The 23090-nt window shown below is 43.4% G+C and overlaps 1 protein-coding gene across 2 annotated transcripts in view; it reads right to left on the bottom strand.

The window, feature by feature from the left end:
* Nucleotides 1-602: 602 nt before the first annotated feature.
* pbx1a (pre-B-cell leukemia homeobox 1a) overlaps nucleotides 603-23090 on the bottom strand; it is a 34944-nt gene continuing 12456 nt past the window's right edge. The window contains exons 3-9 of one of the 2 annotated variants that reach the window (XM_047028007.1): nucleotides 7399-7643; nucleotides 6186-6376; nucleotides 5790-5925; nucleotides 5392-5551; nucleotides 4306-4418; nucleotides 2819-2908; nucleotides 603-1616 (exon numbers count right to left, since the gene is read on the bottom strand). In XM_047028007.1, coding sequence (XP_046883963.1) covers nucleotides 1524-1616; nucleotides 2819-2908; nucleotides 4306-4418; nucleotides 5392-5551; nucleotides 5790-5925; nucleotides 6186-6376; nucleotides 7399-7643 — 1028 coding nt within the window. In that variant the 3' untranslated portion in view covers nucleotides 603-1523. The remainder of the gene's footprint in view (nucleotides 1617-2818; nucleotides 2909-4305; nucleotides 4419-5391; nucleotides 5552-5789; nucleotides 5926-6185; nucleotides 6377-7398; nucleotides 7644-23090) is intronic. The other variant, XM_047028008.1, reaches the window with a different exon arrangement.

Raw genomic sequence — 23090 nt, 5'->3', positions numbered from 1 at the left:
TCTACCGGACAGTTCAACAATATTGTTCAATTAGACATAGTTCAGATGGTTCCTATTTTTCAAGAGCTACACAGCAACATCATTATGATGAGTGATGAAACATACAGGAGTGGATGAACATGAATGGCACTGTGATAAAATAAACTTTGGATGGACATGTGTGTTTTGGTTTATAGCTACATTTGGCAATATTGAAAAGTATCTGCCTTCTAAAATTACAGTCTGTGAGAAAATACAAACTTGGAATAATCTAGTTGCTTTTACTGCACTATCGAATCTCAGTTTTTGTGAAGGGGTGGTTGATCAGCCATTTCAAAGTTTGATCAAATTGAAGACCAACATGATTTAGTCTTGGACATTTTAGAATGGGTTATACAAGTGCAGAAAGACAAAGCTAAACACATGTGAAGTGAGAGGTCAAGCGAGGAAATGACATGAGATAATACAATAAAGACTTTATGATTCTGGCACCCTCACCATTTACTCTACTGTTATTGGCTGCAGCACCCAACCAGAGCAAATGATTGAAGATGACGGTGTGAGATGAGACTTAAAACCTGTTTGTACTCTCGTCCCAATGAAGGATTTGAATCGAGCTCATCTGGATTGTTGATGACAGGTATTTATTTTAGTTTTACACGTGACATATTTCACAGGTTTACCTTTCTGGGGGAGACGAAAGATCAAATATTCCCTCAAGTTCACAAACCCTCAACAGACAACAGGTTGGACAGAAGGTTTCCAGGCCCTCCTGGAATCCACGGCAGACACACACATTTTGATAGGTTACAAAGGGAAGGTGGGCTTACAAGCGCTAAACCAGGAAGACAAACAGCTACTGTGGATAGTCAATTTCCATTACATAATTTGGCCACCTCGAATCAATATGTTGCAAATGTACCGCAACCAGTGCTAGTCACGCTGTATACACCAGGTGGACCTGTATCTTCCATTAGGTTTGGGGCAGTAGGAAAACACCAAATAGTTTCATTTGAGTCTTCCTTGTTGTAGAGGGCAAAAGCAAGTTTTACAAGCACACACTGTAAACAGGGGAGCCACATCTATATGACTATGATGAATAGGGAAAAGACTGCAAAATCAATCATGATGGGGAGCCTCTTGCTCACAAATATGTTATTTCCAAACAAATAACATTCTGATAATTCTACCTTTTAGTTGCCAGAGAGGTAGAATAAAGCATTTGTCAATCAAAGTTTTATGGGTTTAATCTTATCAGGTAAATATCTATGTAACCCTTACTCTCTGAACATCTTGTGAAGTCTGTACAAACATCATTGCTATACCTTTTTGTTGTTGTTTTTATCTTTTTTTATTCTGAAAGATGCAGAATGTATCCCAAATGTCCATCAGCAGCTTAAGAAAGGTCATAAGGTTGTAAGTTAGGATCCTGCAGCACCCCTCGAAACTAGAAGATTCCGTAGATTAGGCTCTGTACATCTTTAATACTGTGATTGGCAAAGCCAGTTCATTGTTGTGGGGCCTGGTTTAGAAATGTGAATTATTTAGTTGGAGGTGTCCGAATGAACACTTCCGGGTCCTTCTGTGGGTGAGGTCACTGACGAGGGGGTTGGGGCATCCTGCCAGCCACCGTTTGTCTGTGGAGAGACAAGACAGACAACTCAATATGATTGTTGAACATTGTTATTAGTAATCTCTGGTTTGTGCTGATAATACAACATTCCCTTTCCTATCCTGTAAATTAGATGTAATCTATGGAGAAGCAATTTAGGGACTTATGCACATCAGAAAGGCTCACCCTCCACAACACTAACAATGGGTGGTTATTTCTGAGGATCTACAGACCATTTACGAACACTCTGAAACCTTAAGACGTCTGGTGGGTGGATCGATTATAGGAAATTATCACACTGTCTATTGGGAGGGAAATATAATGGCTTTGGAGAAGGGAGGCCATACCGGAGATAGGCCCCTGCTAAAGAGCATTTGGCACATTAATGGCAATTTCCATGCCATCAGTGAATGCTGGAAATGGGCTTTGGCACCCTCTTATTTTCCAACCCTGTTATTTTAGACTGAGTCAGTCTGTCATCGAATTTTGAAGCAAGAATAAAAATACTTGCAAATCATGTGCTTCTGCAACACCCTATCAAAGATGTAATTAAAATTCAAGGATTGCAGTGACAACCCAGGAACACTCTCCGGTCTCTGTGAAATCTTCAGGGAGGCAGAGGATAGTTTATAAATACTACTAAATAATAACGCTTTCCAAGTTAAGCTCCTAATCAAAGTTGTAGATATGGAACAAGTGGTCGGGTGTCAAATAAGTATGCCTTAAAAGTGAAAACACCTTCCTCTGCTCTGTTGGCTCCTAAGCTCACCCCCCCCCCCCCCCCCCCCCTAGCTATGAATCTCTGTTCCCTGTTCTGGCCTGCGGAGAGGTGACCACGATATGTGCTGCTCCACAGCTCTTCTACTCCTTTAGGTCTTCCTGACAGCACAAGCTAACTGTTTTGCTGTCTTTAGGGTGACAACACAACACCTGTGCCGTTGCACTTGGTGGCTGTAGGTGACTCGGCAGAGCTGATGTCCTCAGACAGCCAGGAGCATGAAAGGGCCACCCCCCCCCCCCCCCAATCCCAACGTGTGTCCTCACTGTGCCACCCAGGGCAGGACGAGAGCTGAGAGCAGTGTGAGCACAGCTCTGACAGACACTGCTAGGAGCAGACACATCTACCTTTTCAATAAAACAATGTGGGGGCACCAAAGGAACGAAGGTAGAAAAAGCAATAAAATCAAGGTTGATTAAAGAATCAAGGTTGTTTTGTCTTTGTCTTACGTTGATGCCCTGTGGACTGTACAGCTGGTTGGCGGCAAGGCTGTCACTGTATCCTCCTGTCTGGCTGATAACATGGCGAAGAGTATCCACCTGGAACAGACAGATGCACAGATGTTTCAAACAAAAGCTCCCTGTGACAAAAAGAGCCATGAAAAGGTCAGGTTGATAGCAAAAAGGGTACTGAAAAGGTTACCGCCAAGCTTTCTGAATGTTTTGGCCCCAGAATGAGACAATAAACATAAAAAAGGGCAGTGATGAACAATTTCAAACACCATACAGGAACACCGGGGAACTTGTAATGCATATTATTTTACAATACAACACAACAGCAGCGCTCTGAGGGCCTCATTTACGAACATTGCGACTGCAGCTTAATCTGCGCCTTGGCCCAACCGCAAATAGAGGACGGTGTATTTCCGCATTTTGCGTGGTTTTTATCAAACCAGATCCTCGTCGGGCAATCAGCGCCCATTAGCAGGGGCGCTGCCAGGAATTTTGGCCCAATGAAAAAAAGATTTAAAAATCATAATTTCTAATAGACTAATAGATCATTTCTATTACCTTTTCTATTATTTGGGGCCCCTGTCAGTCAGGGGCCCTTAGAATCGTCCTAAATTTTCCCCCCTATACGGCGCCCCTGCCCATTAGTGTTAATTAGCGCGCCGTTAAAAGATGGGAAAAATCGGGAAAAATCGGGAAAAAAATGTATAATAGTTCTGCGACCAGGAGCTAGAAAAATATACACACCCCTTTTCCCTTATACCCTCCCAGCAGCGGTAATCTGCGTTTTTACCGAAGTGCGCTGCCTTTGTAAATACGGTGTTATGTCTTTACCCGCTATTTCACGCCTGAAATGGGCACAATCCTGTTAGTAAATGAGGCCCTGAGCCTCAAATTTAATATTTCTAACATATTCAGCTCATTGCTTATCCTCAGTGACTGGGAAGCCATTTTGTAACACTTGGCCAAATAACCTTTCGATAAGGACATTGGTTTCAATTAGCTTTCAACCCGAGAGACTACTTCTTCCTGAGGGTATTATGCTTCTGCATATTCATAAGACACCCAAAGCTTTTGGAAAGCTGATTTAAAAAGAAATGAAAGAGTGGATAAAGGGATGGGGCTGAAGGGCTTGATTAAAATGAGAATGTCACCACGGGTGACTCTCCAACCCAGGGTGAGAACCCCAACACACAGAAACCTTGTGTTGGTCATTCTTGTCCATCTGGGCAAGGTCAGGGTCTGTTGGGCACCAGTGGCTATGGTAACTCTTGTCAGGGGTGTTGATTGCTGTTGTATTGTTTCCAAATCTGTCGTAGTTGTTTATACAATTGTGAGTTGACAATGACCACCGTATTAATATTTTGCCAAGGGCAAAGTGTGACTTCTCTTTCTCTCTGGTTAAGGTCAAGAGAATCTCTATCTCTGATGGGCTGCTCTAAAACAACAACAAATATATTCCAGGCCCTGATGGAAGAGGTGCCTACCTGGGACTGAATGTTGGCTCCCACCTGCCCCCCCTGGTACGAGTCCCCATTGAGAGACTGCACACTCATGAATAACTCTCCGGAATTGGACATGTTAAAAGAGCCAGCAGAACCTGGGAGGACAGAAAGCGAGAGAGAGAGAGAGAGAGAGAGAGAGAGAGAGAGAGATACGAAGAGAGAGACACAGGCAGACAGAAAGAGAGGGAAATATATACAGAAAAAAAAGGTGAAAGCAGGAAGAGAGGAATAAACACAATCATGCAACAGCAAAAATGCAGTAAGTGGATTAGTAAAAGTGGGGGAAGGGTGGGATAGCAGCAACATATATGAGATTGAGGATAAACGCAACCATTTACTGCCTAAATTGTGATTAAAATGTTGTAAAAAATTGAAGAAAAAAGCAGTTTTAGAAAAGTTTTAAAGATTAGACCCGAAGGGCTGATAGGCATGATAATACGACAATACAATAATACAACAGAATAGCAATATGACCAATAGCCATGCAGGCACTGAGGTCAAAACTGGGCCATAACCTACGTGGACTAGATGTATGGTTTCATTGTCAAAGTTGCTTGTTACTAGTGTGTCGTTAAGGAAGCACTAATTGATCTGCAGGAAGACCGAAATAATCCTTTGTCCTTTAATGGACTGTATGTCCACAGACGTGAGAGAGAACTGCCTAACTAGATTTGGACAGGAAAAAAAACTCTGGCCATAATCCAATACTGTGGAAAACTCCCTATATGACTAAAGACTTGGATTGCCCTTTCAGCAGCTTAATGACCTACAGGAGGTCAACCGGACAAGGAGCAGGATGGATGAGCCTCGGGGGGACCAGACGGTCAATATATCCCACCCAGCTCACCAGACAAAACCCACCACACAGACAGAGATGGGAGAGAAAAGGGGAAAGATATAGAGAAAGATCAAGGAATATGGGGAAGTAGGGAATGATAGAGATAGAGAGACCCAGGGATGGTTCTTCAGCGGAGGTCTGGGAAAAGGTCATCGTGTCCCTCCTTCACATGTTGTGTCTGAGTCTTAAGCTGAAACGGTTGTATTTGTTTCTCATTGTCTTGTGCTGACCTGCTGAGTTGGGGGTCGAGGGTGAGTTGGCCTGGCTGCCTTGAGCAGACACGCTCGTTGCACTCACAGCCGTCTTTGCTGCGTACATGTTGGCCTCCTCCTGAAATTTACCAATATTCTTCTTGTATCGGATTCTCTTGTTACCAAACCAGTTGGATACCTGGAGAGTCCAAATAAATAAATGCATTCCTTTTGTAAAAACAGTAACTGATAATGTATAGACGTTTTTGAATTAGTAGAAGTTCAAAGACAAGACAGCTTTGAGCATTTCACCACTGACAATACTGTGTAGTTCAAAGCATTTTAACTAAACTAAGGTGGACTTTATAACTGACTGTGGTTATACAAAAACCTCTGTTGCTCTTGCAGATGTTGTGTGGTATGGTAGGGTACTGCACCTGGGAGACTGTGATGCTGCACTTCTTGGCCAGCTCCTCCTTGGCCTCCTCACTGGGGTAGGGGTTACTGAGGTGAGAGTAGAAGTACTCATTCAGGATCTCCGTTGCCTGCTTATTGAAGTTCCTCCTCTTCCGTCTTTAAGGTGAAAGGGGGAGGGGGGGTAATGGGCAATGGAAGTAAGAGACAGTAAGAGAGAGAGAGAGAGAGAGAGAGAGTGTGAGGATAAGCCACTCAGAATCAAGTACTTCTGAACAGGCAAAGGGGATCTAGTCTTTTACTCTTCTATTTACAACTGCAAAAAGGTACAACCAGGAAACACTCAAATCTGAAATTCTGAGCTCTACCAGTTCGCACACACCTGTACGGACTCACAGTACAGACACGCGTAGACAGACCTGGCGTCAAGGAATCTGGAGCGCAGGATCATGACGGCCTCGCAGGTGCTCTGCTTCAGCTGCATCTGGATGGAGGAGAACTTGCGGTGGATGATGCCCACCATGCGCTCAATCTCCTTGGGCGAGATGGGACGTGTCCGAGACTGCTCCCTCAGCAGGTTCATCACATGGGTAGTGAACTCGTTACAGGCCTACATACATACACACACAGGTAACCATACACACCGACAATCATACACACACACACACACATCCACAGACAGGCACGGAATGAAGAGGGGGAATCCCAAGTGCCAACTGGATGGTTAACATTTTGATGGGGGTTGTTATTGTGAAGCAGTTACAGAAGTTACATATGAAGTTACAGTAGTCAAAGTTTTGTGTCGAAAGAGGCTGAGTGATGTGCTCTATGAATATAGAGGGGGTGTACAGCACAGGAAAAAAACTATTGACAAGTGAAGACAAAATGACAGCAGACTTTCAGTTTTGTTCAAGTTCAATGGGTCTGAGCTCTCTCTCTCTCTTTCTCTATGTTTCTGTATTTTTTCCTTGTCATTGTTACCTCGTTTTCTACTTTTCTGTCAGCATCAGTCACAGGCTGAGCCTGGCATTCTGAGTTGGAGTGTCTGTCGACTGTCACCACAAGGGTGACACATCAGTTAAAAAACAATACCACGTACGTTCCGCTCCTACACACGCAGCACCATTCACTCATGCACTACACAATGAACATAGCGTGGTGACATAGGGCATACTCAGGTGTATATGCATACTGACAGTTGGTGCTGATTACTGCCTTGCTCATAAAAGCCGGCAATATTTGGAAGTATTTTGACGTCAAAGAGAATGACAACATGTTGCCTTCCTTGGCACTGTGCTGGTGTGTGACTGATACAATTACTGCCAGGTGCAAATTTACGTTTAGAGCTTGGTTACTCAAGAGATGCCATGAGAGATCTGGTTTGAAGAGAAGATTATCACAAAAGGAACAAAATAAGGGCAACAAAAAGTTTTGTTTTTCGGACGGATTAAAAACAATTCTAAAGTGACCATTTAAAGTAATGTCCAACACTGAAAACATTTAGTAACATTTTGCTTAACATGTCAATAATAAAACTACTTGGATTTGGATTAGGTGACGGGCAGTGTTTAGACCTTGTGGACTGGGCCTTGGCTGTGTGTTTGGATCCAGAGCTTTCCAGGTCTCTCCTACCTGTTCGTACTTCTCCAGCTCTGTGTGGTATATCTGCCTAATCTGGGTCAGTTTGGCCCGGTAATCTGAGTGTTCGGCTGAGTTGTCCGGCCCTACGCCCCCTGCTGCTGCTGCAGCTGCTGCGGCTGCCGCAGAGCCACCCCCTTTTTCTGGTCCAGACACACCCTCTGCCAGGAGCATGTTGTCCAATCGCATGAGCTGGGCGTCTGGCGGCTCCTCCTCTTGGGCGCCACGGATACTGAGCACTGCAGAAGAGAGGCACACGTGTCGTTATGGAAAAAGTTTCAGTTTCTATTCTTGTCTAGAAAGTACAAGGTAATTTCAATATCTCAAAATATAGTAGTTTTACTTGCACTGTACAGGACCGTGACACAGTAACACATTACTGTGTTACTGTGCATTAATCTGAGATGTTAGATTCTGACATATTATTCGGTATCTGTCTGGGGAGTGGTTGTTGTCTAATCTGGATTTTTTTTTTTTTATTATTCTACTATCCAACTATACAGTCTGAAATATGACCATTCATTTAATAGCTCACATCTGTGCCATAAAACCCATAGTTTCACAGAGTCTGGCAGCGATACAAGATAATAAAAGCATAATTTCATTGATTTTTTAATATCATTCTAATTAATTAACACATACTTTCAGCAGAGTCCATTTGTCTTTGCTCTTCTTTTTAGTGAGCTGTGATGTTTACCTACTGTAGCTTTACAACAACGGTTGGACATCTGACATTATATCAAGATACTTGACTGGAGTGAGGCAGTTATGATTTTTTCAAGAGTAAAACAAATTTTATTACAGCCATCTAACATCAATGGCAACAGCTACCATAATATCGGGGAATAATCAACTGTATAACCACTAGCCAACTGAATGCTAATTTTTTTCAATTCAACCTCAACACAACTAGTGTTATTACATATTAATTTAGTTTTTCATTACATTTGATTAATTATGACTCTAAATACAAATAGTGCATATGACAAGTAGTACATTGTTTCAGTAGGTGGAGTTAAGGAAAAGCAGAAATTGCTTCTTCTGGCCTAGGTGGACGAGTGGCCATGGTTTGAACCTTTACTTCACACTCCCACAGGCACTATGGTCTGCTACAACATACACACACACGCACACACAACCAGATGTAAAATGATGTTCTGTGGCAGATAACTGATAAATGTATGCCACAGCCCCATCTCCCTCTACCCCACATATACATAGAGTGTATCATGTACCAACATTGGCGTGAAACAGTATCTTTCACCAGCTAATTATCATGGTCTACCAGGACAAGATTCTATTGATGAAGTGTGCACCAGACTGTTGTTCTTCTGTCTACCACCAGGAGGCTCCCTAAGTAAAGGAGCAGGGCCTGTCTCTTTGGCTCAAAGGAGGTGAAAAAGGTGTAGCTTTTCCTGACTGTAGATGAGGAGTGTGTGAATATATGTATGTGCGAGCGCACATGCTTGCCAGTAAAGCTATAGCGTTGGCTACTCTCAATTGGAGGGGACATTCAATGAGCCAAACAGTGATTTATTCATCCCTTAGATCCTCCAGAGCAGGACTAAAAGCATGACATGGATTAAATAAACACAATTAATAAGGATAATCATACAATTCACTCTGCCATGACGTAATTACCCTTTACTTAGCCACCAGCTTTATTTAGTTGTGTTCAATAATAGCTATGAAATCGTTTAGTGCTCAACACTAGCCTAATATCTTAGGGTGAACTCTGACACACTGTAAACATGTCATCATAATCAATATGGAAGAAGCCATAGCAATTCACCACAGGCCACCTTTATTACAATATATCAATTACTTATTTGGTTTTTCCTTGCTTGTTGTTTTACTTGTTTATGTATAACCTGTCAGCCCTTCTGGGAGATAAAAAAGGACTGTACACTGCACATAACTAAACCATCCCCTCACATGCACACACACACACACATACACAGTGCGTGTGTATTGGCAGACAACATTCCCAGCGCAGGCTCCCCCTGAGCGTTTAAAAATGAAAGCATGTTTAATTAATGATGTTGAAGTATTCTGTCACAATTAGGAAGATGTACGGTTAAACAAGGCAGCCGTGATGTCCCTGACAGTCATGATGAAGGTTTACCCTCCTCGCCTCGTCTGACTGGCAGCTACCACCCAGCGCTGGACCGTATCCATTTCACATCGATGCTGTAACACAATACACTCTGTTCTGCAGTGCTGTGTGTGTGTCTATCCCCTGCTTAGCTCTGCAAGTCACACTCACTAGGGCTAGGGCTGGGCAGCATGTGTGGCTGTATTATGTATTGATTCTGTGGGCAGTGGGCACACGTCATCCAGGGTTTCAGCGGTTAATAAATCTAGTCCTGACGCAGGCCAGTTTGTGTGTGTGCGTGTATGTGTGTGTTTGCTAGTGAATGTGTGTGGGAGAAAGAAGAGTGTTTGGGCCTGTCACAGAGCAGTCAACGGGAGTGAAAGCGACAGCCACATGATAATGTAACATCACCACCATTCATCCCTGCCACATACCATTCTAGGATGGGAAAAAACACTAACCTGGCAACCTGAAAACGGTTCTGTGATTTACACATGACAAGTACCAGAACTACCACTTGTTACCCGGTTCTTGAAGCAATAATAGTTACAAACCACATCATCACCATGTGCGCTGCATGTGCTAAAGGTATGTCATGGGAACATGGAAAATGAACTTTCTAACCACTCACCACCTAAGAGATTAGAATCTCTCACAAGCCTATAGAAAAAACTATGAGTCATCTAGTCTATTTACTTTTTGATCGACCTATTAGCATTGGAAATCAAGTACATTATTCAACAAGTTCTGTTAAATGAAATAGGTATAGTTCCTTGGTAGAGCTTTTGACTACAGATCAAGAGATCACAGGTTAAAATCCCCCCTTTGCATTAGTTTGGATGAAAAGCATCTGCTAAATGTATACATTCTTATTATGATGGTATCCCCTACCAGCCCCCTTCTCCGATATTTGCTCCATCTACTGAAAAAGGGCCCAGAACAGTCAGCCACATAAGGGCACATGAAGCTGCTCTCTGCTCTTTTTGCTTTTAGCTCTCATCTTTGGTGTCTTCATCAGGAGTGGTTAGAGCAGGGGAGAATGTCCTTTTTGGAATGGTCAGGGGGGGGCTAGGACAATGTCAAGGAGGATCCAAAACAATGACAAAAAGCCCCATCAATGGGGAGGGAGAGAAAGAAGAAAGATGATGGTGGAAGGGGGGAGCTGATAGTGGAAAGGGGGGGGTGGGGGATGGGAGGTTAGAAGCGAAAAAGAGAAATGGAATAGGAAAGTGAGGTGTCAATTAAAAAAATGAATCCCAGTGCGTTTGGGAGGTGACAGCTGGTGGGAGAGGAGCTGACAGGCGTCACATTAGGAGGATTTGGTGGCCACTTGTCCCCCTCTGCTTCTTTCTCCTGCCATCTTCCCCATTTTTCTCCTCTCTCCATCTCTGACTCCCCACTAGTGACCTGTAGTCTCATGTAGCAGCAGAATTGGTTTGAGAGGGCAACCAGTCAGCCGGTCACCCAGCCAGCCAGTCACCCAGCCAGCCAGCTTGGGTGTTTTCAGAGCAAGCTCCCCCCGCAGCTACTTCTAATAACGGTAATTACCATCGTCATCTGAGGCTTAGACAGGCCGTGCTCGGGGCCTGGGGGGCTGTGCTGATAACGAGGCAGCCAGCACCAGAGGAAAGGCCATTTACACCCCTTCCTCCCCGTACAACCGCTTCCCTACTTGCCCACACACGCCAGTCACCACGCTCAAACTTAAAAGACCTTCATTCAAATAATCATGTCATTATTTAAAACTGGGAACATTATTCTACCCCACTAGTCCAAGGTCCATCTTAAGGTGTCTTAAGGGATGCACACTTATGTATGGAGGGCAGAGCAGCCACCAGCAATCCCAGTGGGTGGTCAGCGTTGTTGTGGAAAGCTCTCAATGTGATATCATACCATATAGCTGAGCTGTAAAAGCCAGTGATGCTCATTTAAAATAGAGTATGATAACATGACGATGATGTTTTGTATTCTCATCTCTGTCTGTGTGCGTGCATGGGGCGCACTGGTTTACCAAAGCAACAACATGGGGTGTCCTCTTCATCTTGAATAAGAAAGCTGCCTGTAGCATCTACACATTTGTGATCTCCGTCTAATTACACCAGACACACTTGCTGCCATCATGGAAATGTGAACACAAACTGCTTTTGTTGCTTGGTATTGTCAACAGTAGGACACCTGAGTTGAACTGTTTTGAACTAATTTAGTAGACTATAACAATTCACTGGATGGTGTCACTGACTAGTTAGCCTGAGTGTCCAGGAGCTGATAACAGCCAGCAGACCCCACAGTGGTGGAGCTAGAAGACAGGCTGGAGCTCAGAGGTGACGGGCCATGGGAGCTGTCGGTGGCCCTACAAGGGGCCTCTCCACAGCACATTAATCAGGGAGGGCCAGAGGGCCAAGCAAGCTCCTTCAGAGAGCTCCCCTCACACCCCAGTTCCATGCTGTGTGTGTTCCTATGAATGGCACAATTCATAAGGCTCCCGCTCTTTGACTGGCAATGAGTTTATGCAAGTGTAATTAACAGTAATTAATCCTTAATTACAGTAATTAGCAAAGTCGCAGTAAATTAAGCCACATCTGGAGGCAGCATGCGCGGGACTAGCTTGTGTGTGTGTGAGGGGGGAGGGCTTTTTGACAAGGGGGAAGACACAGACACCATCTGACAGCATTTGCTTCAGGTATACCTGGGATGATCTAGGGTTTTTAAAGGAGGGTAGAATACCCCCCCCCTCTCCACACACACATACACACACACACACTCGCCACCCTCACCCAGCCTCTCTGACATGTGACCAACTGATATGATGTGAGAATGTATGACACAGAAGAGACAGCAATTATTTTGTTTACCAGCTACCAAGCATGCAGAGTATGTGCTACAGCCACAGAGCATACACCCCAAAAATGTTCAAATCACAATGGAATCAAAGTTCCATACCTAAATATGAACCATTCTCGCAGTGGCTCTGATTCTCAACTTCAAGCTCCTGCATGACTGAACCCATACTGAGAGATAGTGTGTGAGAGCCTTAATGAATACTGAAAACCCAGAGAGACCAAAGCGACCAGGGAAGAGACGGGAACTGTTTCCTCGTCTCTCCAGATCTACCGTGGAACATCTTATTCTGTTTTTGCAGAGTGTGCAATTTGGCTGTCACTGCTACTGAGATCCTCAGGAGACTAGTTGTGTTGCTGTTCCCCGCCATACAACATCCTCCCTTCACCCAAGCCTGCTCCTGGCAGCTGAGACAAAAACAATGCAAGACATCAAACTCTATTATCACTGCCTCTTCAAGTCCACTGGCTAAGTCTGACCGAGTGTTGGTATTTAACCCCGGCCAGGAGAAAGAAACAGTTCCATATTTGGCCTTTCTTTCGTTTTCTATAACTCATTACTTGAGCAACTCAAGGATAAATTAACTAAACAAATGTTTCTGCCACCAAGTTTCCACTGCATCTCCATCGCCTCAAACACAGCTGATTAACAATGAAGCTAATCGCAGTAATTAGCAGCATGGATTTCAGAGAAAAAGACAGAGAGGGCTCAGAAGGAGGGGAAGGTGCTTCTTAGAACAGGGCAAGGATGTGGGGGGGTTAGGACTGGGAAGGTGGATGTGACAATCCCATGGCCTGCAGGCCACATTTGAAGAAGAGGTTGGGAAGTGTGGAACGTGGAGGACCAGGAGCCTTGCTGGCCAGGACCAACGGCAGCGGTAACGGACAGACCCTCCTTGACGTTAATCACTGGCCCCTCAGGCTGCTCCACTGGATACTGGGTCAGGGAGAGCCCCTGCTGTCACAGTGTGTGTGTCTAGTGTGTGTGTGTATGTGTGTGTGTGGAGTGTGTGTGTGTGGTGTGTGGTTGATTTGCCCCAGGCTCATATTCATGAACCACATACCATAATGCAAACAGTGCTAGACATCATTACCATGAAGACAAATAAACCCAACCGATGGGAAATAAAGGATCCCTTCCAAAGCTTTGTCAAAATACTTAAATACCAGGAATCTCTCAAGCCTCATGTCTGCGGCTGGCCACTTGACAATCAATATGCCACACACACATACACATACACATACACACAAAAACAACCCAAAAATCAACACAAACCAACTGGCATGGAGGAGAACATCTTCCAAGATTTTTATCGGGTGCTTCCTGACGGTCATTCTGCACACACACCTGCTTCCCCAGCTGGACCCCCTGATTCTATCCCTCCCTCTATCCTCCCTCCTACTCATCCCTCCCTCCTCCCTCCAAAGTGAAGAGCTCCCAGCTGCCGGTCTATTTTTAGGGCCTGTTTGATTTCCTCACCTGCTGGGAGGGGGGACTAGTCACAGCAGGCTTGTGCTCTGGCCTCTCTGGAATATTGCACTGGAATGAAAATGGACTTTGCTGATGCAGGGACTTGTTCAGCCCTTACACAGAAATGGGTATGAGACCCGGCAGTTTGAAGCGGGACTATTCATTGAAGAAGCTATATAATTCATGACCCCATGTTAACCATCTCTCCGTGGAGTTTACCTTGAGAACGAAGATGACAGAAATGAGTTCAGAGTTTTATTGTCCTTATGTAAAATAAAGAGTCTTCATGTACTCCTTATTTAGAATGAAAATATTTAATTTGTATCTCCTCTAATCCCTACCCTCTTCCGTTTGCATTATTCCTTTCTTATTTTGACAACAATCAAGGTTGTATTCTATCTTTCTCTCCGCAGTGGTGTTGATGTTGAGGGACCAGTCAGATAATACATTATCAGTCTGACCCAGTTGTCTGGCATCTCCAGGGACCCGCCATGCCAGTCTCCTGTAGCCCTCTTCTATGACAGGTTGACAGTTCTCTTCTTCTGTCACTCTTGGCCATGGAACTCTTTCTGGTGGACATGGATGTGTGTGTGTGGGGGGGGGGTGTTGTCTTTAACACTGTAGTACTTAATAATACATTGAACAATTTCAGGAGAAAATGATGAACCACTTTAGTGGAATTAATCAAATCTCAACATGTCTGTCTGAAATGAAAGTGGGGGTCATGCTGGGGTGTATTATAGAGAGGGGTGAAGACTTTTGTTTAAGTGCCTGCTTTTGATATCAAGCCTTAGCAGTCCCATTGCCAACGACTACGTGACCATCTCACCTTTATAATGAGGTCTTGATTAAAATGTCTCTGGTGTTCTTGAACAATCAATCCTGAACACCACTCAGTGGCAAAGTATCTGCAAAAAAAAACTCACAATTTCACTCCAAGGAGCTATTGTTAGTGCTGCTCCTTCTAGTTTAATACATTTAGAAAATCAATCATGTTCCAATTAGCATACCAACAGAGCCATTTAAATATTCCCAATGTAGAAAAACTAGAACAATTATTCCAAAAACACAAAGAACTTTTAATCACAAAACACTTGTCAGTGGCAGACTCAAATCACGGTTCACTCAATCATATAAAAAAGCCTTTGTACAATCTACATTGAGAACAAAAGAATAAACTTTCCAGTCAGTCAGTCAGTCATGTAGGAGGCAACAAAGAAGAAATTATAGACTAACAGATGAAAAGGTAATCTTACAATCACTAGCAGAAAAATCGACATGAGAGATGAATCACACACCCACACAAACACACAAACAAGGATGGACGCACACACAAATTGAATGAGGTGCAGGCAGACATTGAATTTGGGTCAAGACTATCTCCCCATTGTGGCAGAGTTGCCAATGTGCTTTTCAGTAAGAATTTGGGTGGTGGCGGTGCATGTGTGCGGAGGGGGGCAGAGCTGCTGCCAGATTAGGTTGCAGTCTGTGCCAAGGTTATAAACAGGCTGTTAGCAGTCTCCCAAACAGAATAATCCTCCTTATATCAGCAGCCAAACATATGGGCCCACACAAAGACCCAGACGCCCTGATAGACACCCCCTTTTAATTACACAGAGCAGAGGGCCAGGGTCTCTCTCTCTCTCTCTCTCTCTCTCTGTCTCTCTCTTTCTCCTCTATCTAGCCTTCTCTGACTCTTCATCCATTTTCATCCCATTTTTCTTTCTCTCTCTTTATTTCTCTCTCATTCTCTATCTGACTGTCTATCCTGTCATACACATATTTGAAAGGTAGATTTTTTTATAAAGAGGATATTTCCAAATACGCTAAAAAGATGTTTGAACACTTGACATATACATATACATTATAATACCTATAACAAATATTATTGAGTACTCTTTCTCATTTTAGGAGTACAACAATGCTAAACCGAATTACATTACTAACACAGATTAATGTGATGACAATGTGGGTATTATCTATGGAAAATACTTATTTAAAATTAATAAATGAATTATGTAAGCCAACAGAAGTCACTGTTAGCATTGCAAAGGACACTTCCCGTCAGAAATAAATACATTCAAAAAGATTTAGGTACTGCCAACAGATTTTAAAGTCTTGTTCAATAAAGTTTAAAATGTCACTGAGGTCCAATAAATGGAATCATATAAAATGCAGGCTTAGAAATGCTATGCAAAAATGACAGTGTACCTCACCACTCAAGCTATAAAGTTTTATTTGGCAGCATTGGCCGTAAAAGCGGGGTTTTGAAGGTTGTCAATGGAGAATAATTGGACCATTTTATTGGAGTGATCATATTTCTCACTTGCTTTACTCTTGGCAGTGTTAAAAGTAGCAGTGCCCAAGGCAGCAGGGCCTAGCTCATGATCCTCCAGATGCACATCATTGACACATGATTGATCAGAAGATAAATAATGCAATCAATATAAAGATAACAACAACAACACACAATTTGTGTCATTTCTTTAGTCCCTTCTAAAGCCCCAGGGTTGGATTTCTCAGACATACAATAGTGATACATAGGGCCTCCAGAGCACTTCACAGCATCATTTTCTGACGGCAGACAAAGTGCATGCCTTAATGACGTCCAATCATCTCTGTCACACCGGGCCACAGAGTCGACGGGGCAAAATCGACCAGCAGCTCAAAGGGCTGTTAACCGTTTCTTGAAAATTCCTTTCAAGTTGCACACAGCACACACACAGGCTTTTATTTCTGCCACATATAGTACCTTCAATTTTATCCCCCTCAAATCCCCCTAAAAAGTGAAGAGCAGCAGAAAGGTTGACATTTTGTGAGGTGGTATTTTGCAGAGACTATTCTATAATATTGGTGTACTGTTTTCCAAAGAAGATAGACAGTCAAATCCCGCTCAACAGTAGAAAAAAGACTGTGCTGTTTTCCGGGAGCTCTGCTTGCATGAGCATATGTGAGTTAAGACTGCACCCAGCTCTACCCATAAGGGACATCTATTTCTATGTATGTGTGTGTGTTTGTGAGTGTGTCCCTGTCTCCACCCTGACGTGGGTCTGTGGCAGAGGTAGTGGTAAACTGACAGGCCTGGTGCCTCATGCTGCAGCCCCAAATGATCTCCCCTCTGTTCTAGCGGGATGAGAGGAGCCATTACCTCCCGCCACATTACCCTGCTATCCCTCACAATGGATAGCTCCCATCTCTCCAGCCATCTCTCTCTCTTTTACTTTCTCTTTTTCTCTCTATCTCTATTTCTTCCTTTCTCTTTCTCTCTTCTTCTCCATGTCTCCAGTGAGCACCTCGCTGCAGTCACGGTGGTGCTCACCTCCTCTCTCCCCCCCTTCGCCCACCCCGCCCTCCCGCCCTCCCCCCTGAAACCCCACAGCTCTATACGTCACATTTAACACTCTGACACTAACAGTCTATAATGTTTCTATTCTACAAAATCACTCTGCCAACTGCAGGATATCAAAGCACAGACTGAGGAAAATAAATACCACTCTCAACCATCGGCAGTAAATTGTGAAGGAAGGGGACAAAAAGGAGCCTGTGGTCTAGCCCTGCCTCTTAGACAGGCGGCTGAGGACCTCTTGGCTGCTGTGTTAATGCAGGACCATTTCAATCAATATATCCAACAGCTTTTCCTCACAACTTTCTTTGTGTAAAGGATTGCAAGGGGTGTTTCCAGGTAATGACAAACTCTGTGGATATTTAGCACTTTCAGCGATAATCTTTTTTTAAATATGATTTCTTGATAAATAAATAAAACACATTAATAAGTTATGCAACAAGACATTGTTTGAGAGTATCTTGACGTGTCAGTATCTCTGAGACAAAAGGACACACCCATTAATTATGTAGGAGAGATTAAATGTCCATTGTTGCTCTGAATTTAAGGAAAGAAAGCTTCTAAGGTCAGTAAATAATGAAGCAAATAAAAAAGCATATTAGACTGTGAATAACATATACATAAACTCCTCGAACCCTTTAAAATGTTTAAAAGCCCTTTAAAAATGTTAAAGGACAGCACTTCATCCTATTGATCTTTAATCCAGCCTTTACCTTATTTTTTAAAAATAATTTTACACCCTGCAATATTTGTCTGAATACTTCATGTCTAGAAACAAACATTTATTTTACTTAACCAGTGTAGTAGCTTTAATGTATCGTCAGCAGAACCAGCTTTGAGGGGAGCATTAATTTCAATTCGCCGATTTAAACACGTCGGTTTGTCACCATCCTTCATCTCACTTCGCTTTCAAGTCAACACACACAATGGGCCTATCTTTCAACCTTATGACAGAGATTACTTGCCATTAGTGTGAAACTGCTTTCAACTTGGAGAGAGCCACTCAAAATGTGACTTCTGTTTCAAAATGAATCTGAATAATTAATTACATGTTAAAATTAGCATGGACCTGGAGAAATTAGCGTTGGATGGGAGCAGGTAATATATCTGACCAAGGGCAAAAAATGATTTCTCAATTTAGCAGGGCCAGGCCAGCCAAGTGGATGGAGTTAGTATATATTGTGTGTAGTCTATGAAACAAAGTAAAAGATAATGTCACATTTCATCACGTCAAAGACAGAGCACTTCCTCTGAGTTGGCCTGGAGATGGCAGAAATCCATAATCTGCGGAAATCTTTTTTCTCATGTTCTGGATGGAGTACAACAACCCTGGATTCTGACTTTGCTGTTGAGGCAGGATGAATGTTTGAACAAACCCAGTCCCAGTCCAAAGCATTCGTCCCTAGGTGTGCTCACTTCTCACCCATTTCAACATTTTCTGATCATGGCAAGTTTTACTGCATCCACACAGTTTGCACGTCTTCAAACAGAACACCAATATGAAACAAAACTGATTGCTATTTGACATTCTTCCCTGTGAGTGGATCCAGTATAACTGGAGAGGCGGTTGCCACTACCTGCTTATAGGATTCAATGTCTTCGTCTTTGTAAAGAAAGGACATTTCCTTTCTGTAAAGAAAGGACTCGTCCTTGTCCCATTCCTTTGCAGTGACGCCTTTATTATTTAATTAAAGCTGGCGCGTCCATCACATTAATAATTGAGTGTGAGAAGAGACCCCAGGAAGCCGCAAGGCCCGGCATGATGGGCTTCCTCGTGAGGAGTGTATTAAAAATGTGTGTGTGTTTATGTCCCCAAGGCGTCTGTCCTGGCAGCATAAAATTGAATTGGTTATATCTAATATATCATCCCCTAAGGGTGGGTGGGGGGGGGGGATACTGGGATAGTGGCATCCTGCTGTCAGGGAGGAAGGAGGGCTGGGATTCAGCGGAGACGGAGCAACACAGATGCATGGTGTAGTGGGGTGACGGGGGGGGAGGGGGTAGGGGGAGGACTGGGCTTGACATTAATGTCCACTGGAATCAAATCGATGGCCGTCCGAATCCATAAATGTGCATGGCCTAAAGCTGTAGGAGCAGAGAAACCAGCGCGGAACCATATTAAAGTCACTCTTTACAGTGGCGGAGAGGGGGGAGGGGGAAGGTGGAGGGGGGGCATCCACAGCCCTTTGTTCAGCTTGGGTGTCGGGGCTTCTGCACCGTGGCTGGCAAGAGGGTAGAGGATTGTTCATGGTCAGGATTACCAGCAGATATGAGACACAACAGTAAATTAAGGGCATTCGCATGAATAGTAAGAGGATGAGAGTTTGAGACAATGTGAGGGTATGGATGCAGCCTATACAGGGATCACATGATAATTTATTTTTACAGACTGAGGGTACAGATGGAGACTACAATGCTGGCATAGCCCTCTCCTGATCCTCTCCTTTTGTCTCCTCTACCGCCTTCCCCACACTCCTCCACCTACAGACATCCTCTCTTTATTCTGCACTGTACCTTTAAGGGGTAAGGCCTCCTAAAGCCTCCCCCAGCCTCCCTCAGCCTCCGCCATCCCCCAAATCCTTCCCTGTTCTCGTCCAGGCTCATTCAGCCTCTCCCAGCCTCCATCATTATCCCCAGCCGCCTCCAGCCTAACCTAGCCTCCACACGTATGAGTGTTTTAACACCACCATTAAGGTTAGGCCCTAAATTATTGATCTAGGCAAAATATAGAGCGAAAAGACAGACAGAAGGAGAGTGAAAGACAGAAGACAATCTCACTAAAAGAGAACTGAGAGGTCTTCCCTCATCTCTGCCCTCTTCTCTACTTCCTTCCATATTCTACACAGACAGGACCTAGAGATGACAGGTCTTATCCACACCAAAACAAATCTGTTAAGGCGGCTGTAAAAGAATAATAAAATAGTAATGCATGGGGGAGGATAGAGGAGGGAAGGCAGATAAATGGTAAGAGAGAGCTAGAGGGAGAAAGAAACAGAGAGAGAGAGCGGAGAGGATGAGAGCCAGACAGCATAAATAAAGATGTGGTGTAGTTCTGCTGGATCTCCTAATGAATTCAGAAGGTCTTGGATCAATAACATCAGCACACTGGCTACACAGCAGAGATGCCAAAGAAGCTCTCCCTCACCTCTCTTCCTCCTTCTTTTCTCTAACTCTCTCCATCCCATCTCTTATTCATCATATTCCCCAGTCTCATAAACTAAGATGCAGATTCCCAAATTTAATCTTTCTTTAAAATCAATCGTAAACTCAATTTGATAGCACTATTTTGACAAAAGGACCAAAAGATATTACGAGTACAGCCTGACCAAACAATAATTAGTATTAATCTAGGTTTCCACACATGGATGTGAGTGTGTGGTTGCATGTCTGTGATGTGAATGACAGTCTGAGGCATGATCATTATGGTAGTACACACTCACACATGATCATAATAAACGATTGTGATTTTGATTTGAGCCTAAAAACATGCTGACAATCATGTGTTTACCATCCCAGACAATTGTTTTTGAATGAGTACACATACATTTTTCTACAATTGCAGGATGTGGGCAGGATTTAATTTTATATATATGTGTAATATATTTAAATGTAGATATATTGAGATATTTGGGGCTTTTATTTGATAGAGACAGGTAAGTAGGGGAAGAGAAAGTGGAAGGCATGCAGGAAATGGCCTAGACTAGAATTGAACCTTGGCCACTATGGTACAGCCTTAGCCTATGTGGTACATGTTCTTCCAAATGAGCCCCCTGAGCAGGCTTCCCTGAATGTAACTCACTCCGCCAAGTACAGTAGGGTAGGCTCATGTAAAAAGCTCTACTGGAAATGCATCAAGCCGAGCCAGCACTTTACATTGACTAAGTCTCTGAAAACCTGCCCTCTCTCCCCAATCGCTCATACAGAATCATGGCTTAATGACACCCCATTAACATAATTGCCAACACAACTAGTGTTCCGTGTCTGAGTGATTCCCCATCCACAAGAAGAAAACAAAGAGAAAAAGAAGAGAGAGATCCAATGAAGCCGAACCAGAAACCTCCCAATGGCATGTTGTGTCAGTACTAGACATTCTTTTAAAGTAGCTCTAACTTGGACATCTTTGGCCAGCTTTGTGTTTGTGTGTGTGAGGGAAAGAGAGACTAAGATTGAGAGATAAAGATAAATCGTGCAGGAACGACAGGGAAACAGAAAAAAATCTTTAAATTTTAAATATTTTCATTCAGTGCGAATGAAAAGTGAAACACGTTTTCCCTCCAAACACAACCTGCCATGCAAAATGAAATCCCCATTATTTCGTATTAATCCCTAATTAAAATATATTACTCCACAGATTGCGCAAATCTCTCTTAATATGCAAATGCAGCCAATTCAAGGATATTTACATACCATTAATTAAGGCGGCACATTCTCTCAGTCTAATGAGCTGGGGCTTGAGCCTGCCAAGGAAAAATCAGTAGTGAGTAAGCACAGCCACGGTGGATGTCTTCTCTACGTTGAGTCAGGAATGTCAACTGTTACTGCAGTATTGAACTAGACACCTCAACACTTTGTGAAGGTACCCTCCTGTATAGCACATTTGAATAGCTGATGCAAGATTTCATCCATCAGCACTCAGGAGACCAAGGTCTCTCTCTAATCAGCAATCAGTTGGGTATCACCAGCACTGTATGTTTCTGATTTAGACAAGAACATTGTTCTAATTGGTACAGACAAATTGTAGAGAGGCTATTTGTATTGTGAATTTGGAAACTCCATAGAATAAGATTCTGAAGTTACAGGTGATCAGTGTACAAGCTGTGTCTGAGGACTTTAAGGCCCCGTCACACCATAACGTTCTGGTCAACGTTCTATGACGTTAGCCGAAACGTTGGTAAACGTCCATGGTCGCTAGTATAGCGCTGGTATAGCGCCAGAAGAGCGTTGTGTGGACGCTGGTACGCTGGTAATCGTTGGTAATCGTCGGTGATCGTCGGTCCCCAAAAAAAGTTTGGAAAATGCACAAAAGTGCTCATGGAAACCAGCGTTCTTCAACGTTTCATTTTAAACGCTGGATAATGCTGAGGAACGTTTGTGGAACGTTTGACTAACGTTGCACGCGTTTGGCTATCGTTAGTCAGTCGTTACCCTAGCGTTACTTGGTTGTTATTCATCGTTCGCGAAAGCAAATGTTGTTTTCATCGTTTGCTTTGGTCACACGTAGTCGCGACCCAGTGACACGTCTTCACACGCTAATAGTTTTCAGGGGTGTCTTACTTGGTTGCTGTTACACGCCCCCCATGCGTCAGTCCCACGCTAGTCATGCGTTATGGTCACACGTTAGTCACATGCCAGATGTGTCCACCTCGCCCTAGAACGCTCAAAATTGAACGATTAGAACTTTCAGAGAACGTTAACCAGAACGTTATGGTGTGACGGAGCCTTTAGTAAAAGTATGGTCACAAGGATGGTTACATGACTAAGTGACTGGTGAGTAGCATCTCCAGACAGCAACCTGCAGTTTACACATCAAAATAAAGTCCCTCATGTAAAGCAACAACATAAGGGCCTAAACTGCCGTGATCCAAATATATTTATAAATCTTTAGCACTGGGAAATTGTATTTAATAAATTACTTGCCACAAACAGAACTTATCATCACTGCTCTGCTACAATACAAGTCAAGAAAAATAACATTCAAATGTCTGTCCCATTTAGCCAGCTAATGTATTGTAATCAGAAATGTTCTGATTACAGGCAGAGCAACTGCTTGTAATCTCTGTCTTTGGCCATTCAGCAATTCACTACCTGAAAAGCATTCTGTACATTAGCAGTCTAAAGAGACCTGCCAAAAAATCAAGTGGTAGTTACATTGTATTGACATGCCCGTTTGCAGGGCCCAAGCAGTTTCTGAAAGCATTGAGGCACTCGCCGACCAAGTGG

The sequence above is a fragment of the Hypomesus transpacificus genome, chromosome 10 (genome assembly GCF_021917145.1).
Source record: "Hypomesus transpacificus isolate Combined female chromosome 10, fHypTra1, whole genome shotgun sequence".
Taxonomy (NCBI): domain Eukaryota; kingdom Metazoa; phylum Chordata; class Actinopteri; order Osmeriformes; family Osmeridae; genus Hypomesus; species Hypomesus transpacificus.
The sequence above is the reverse complement of the archived record's forward strand: the minus strand, read 5'-3'. Positions and strand labels throughout refer to the sequence as shown.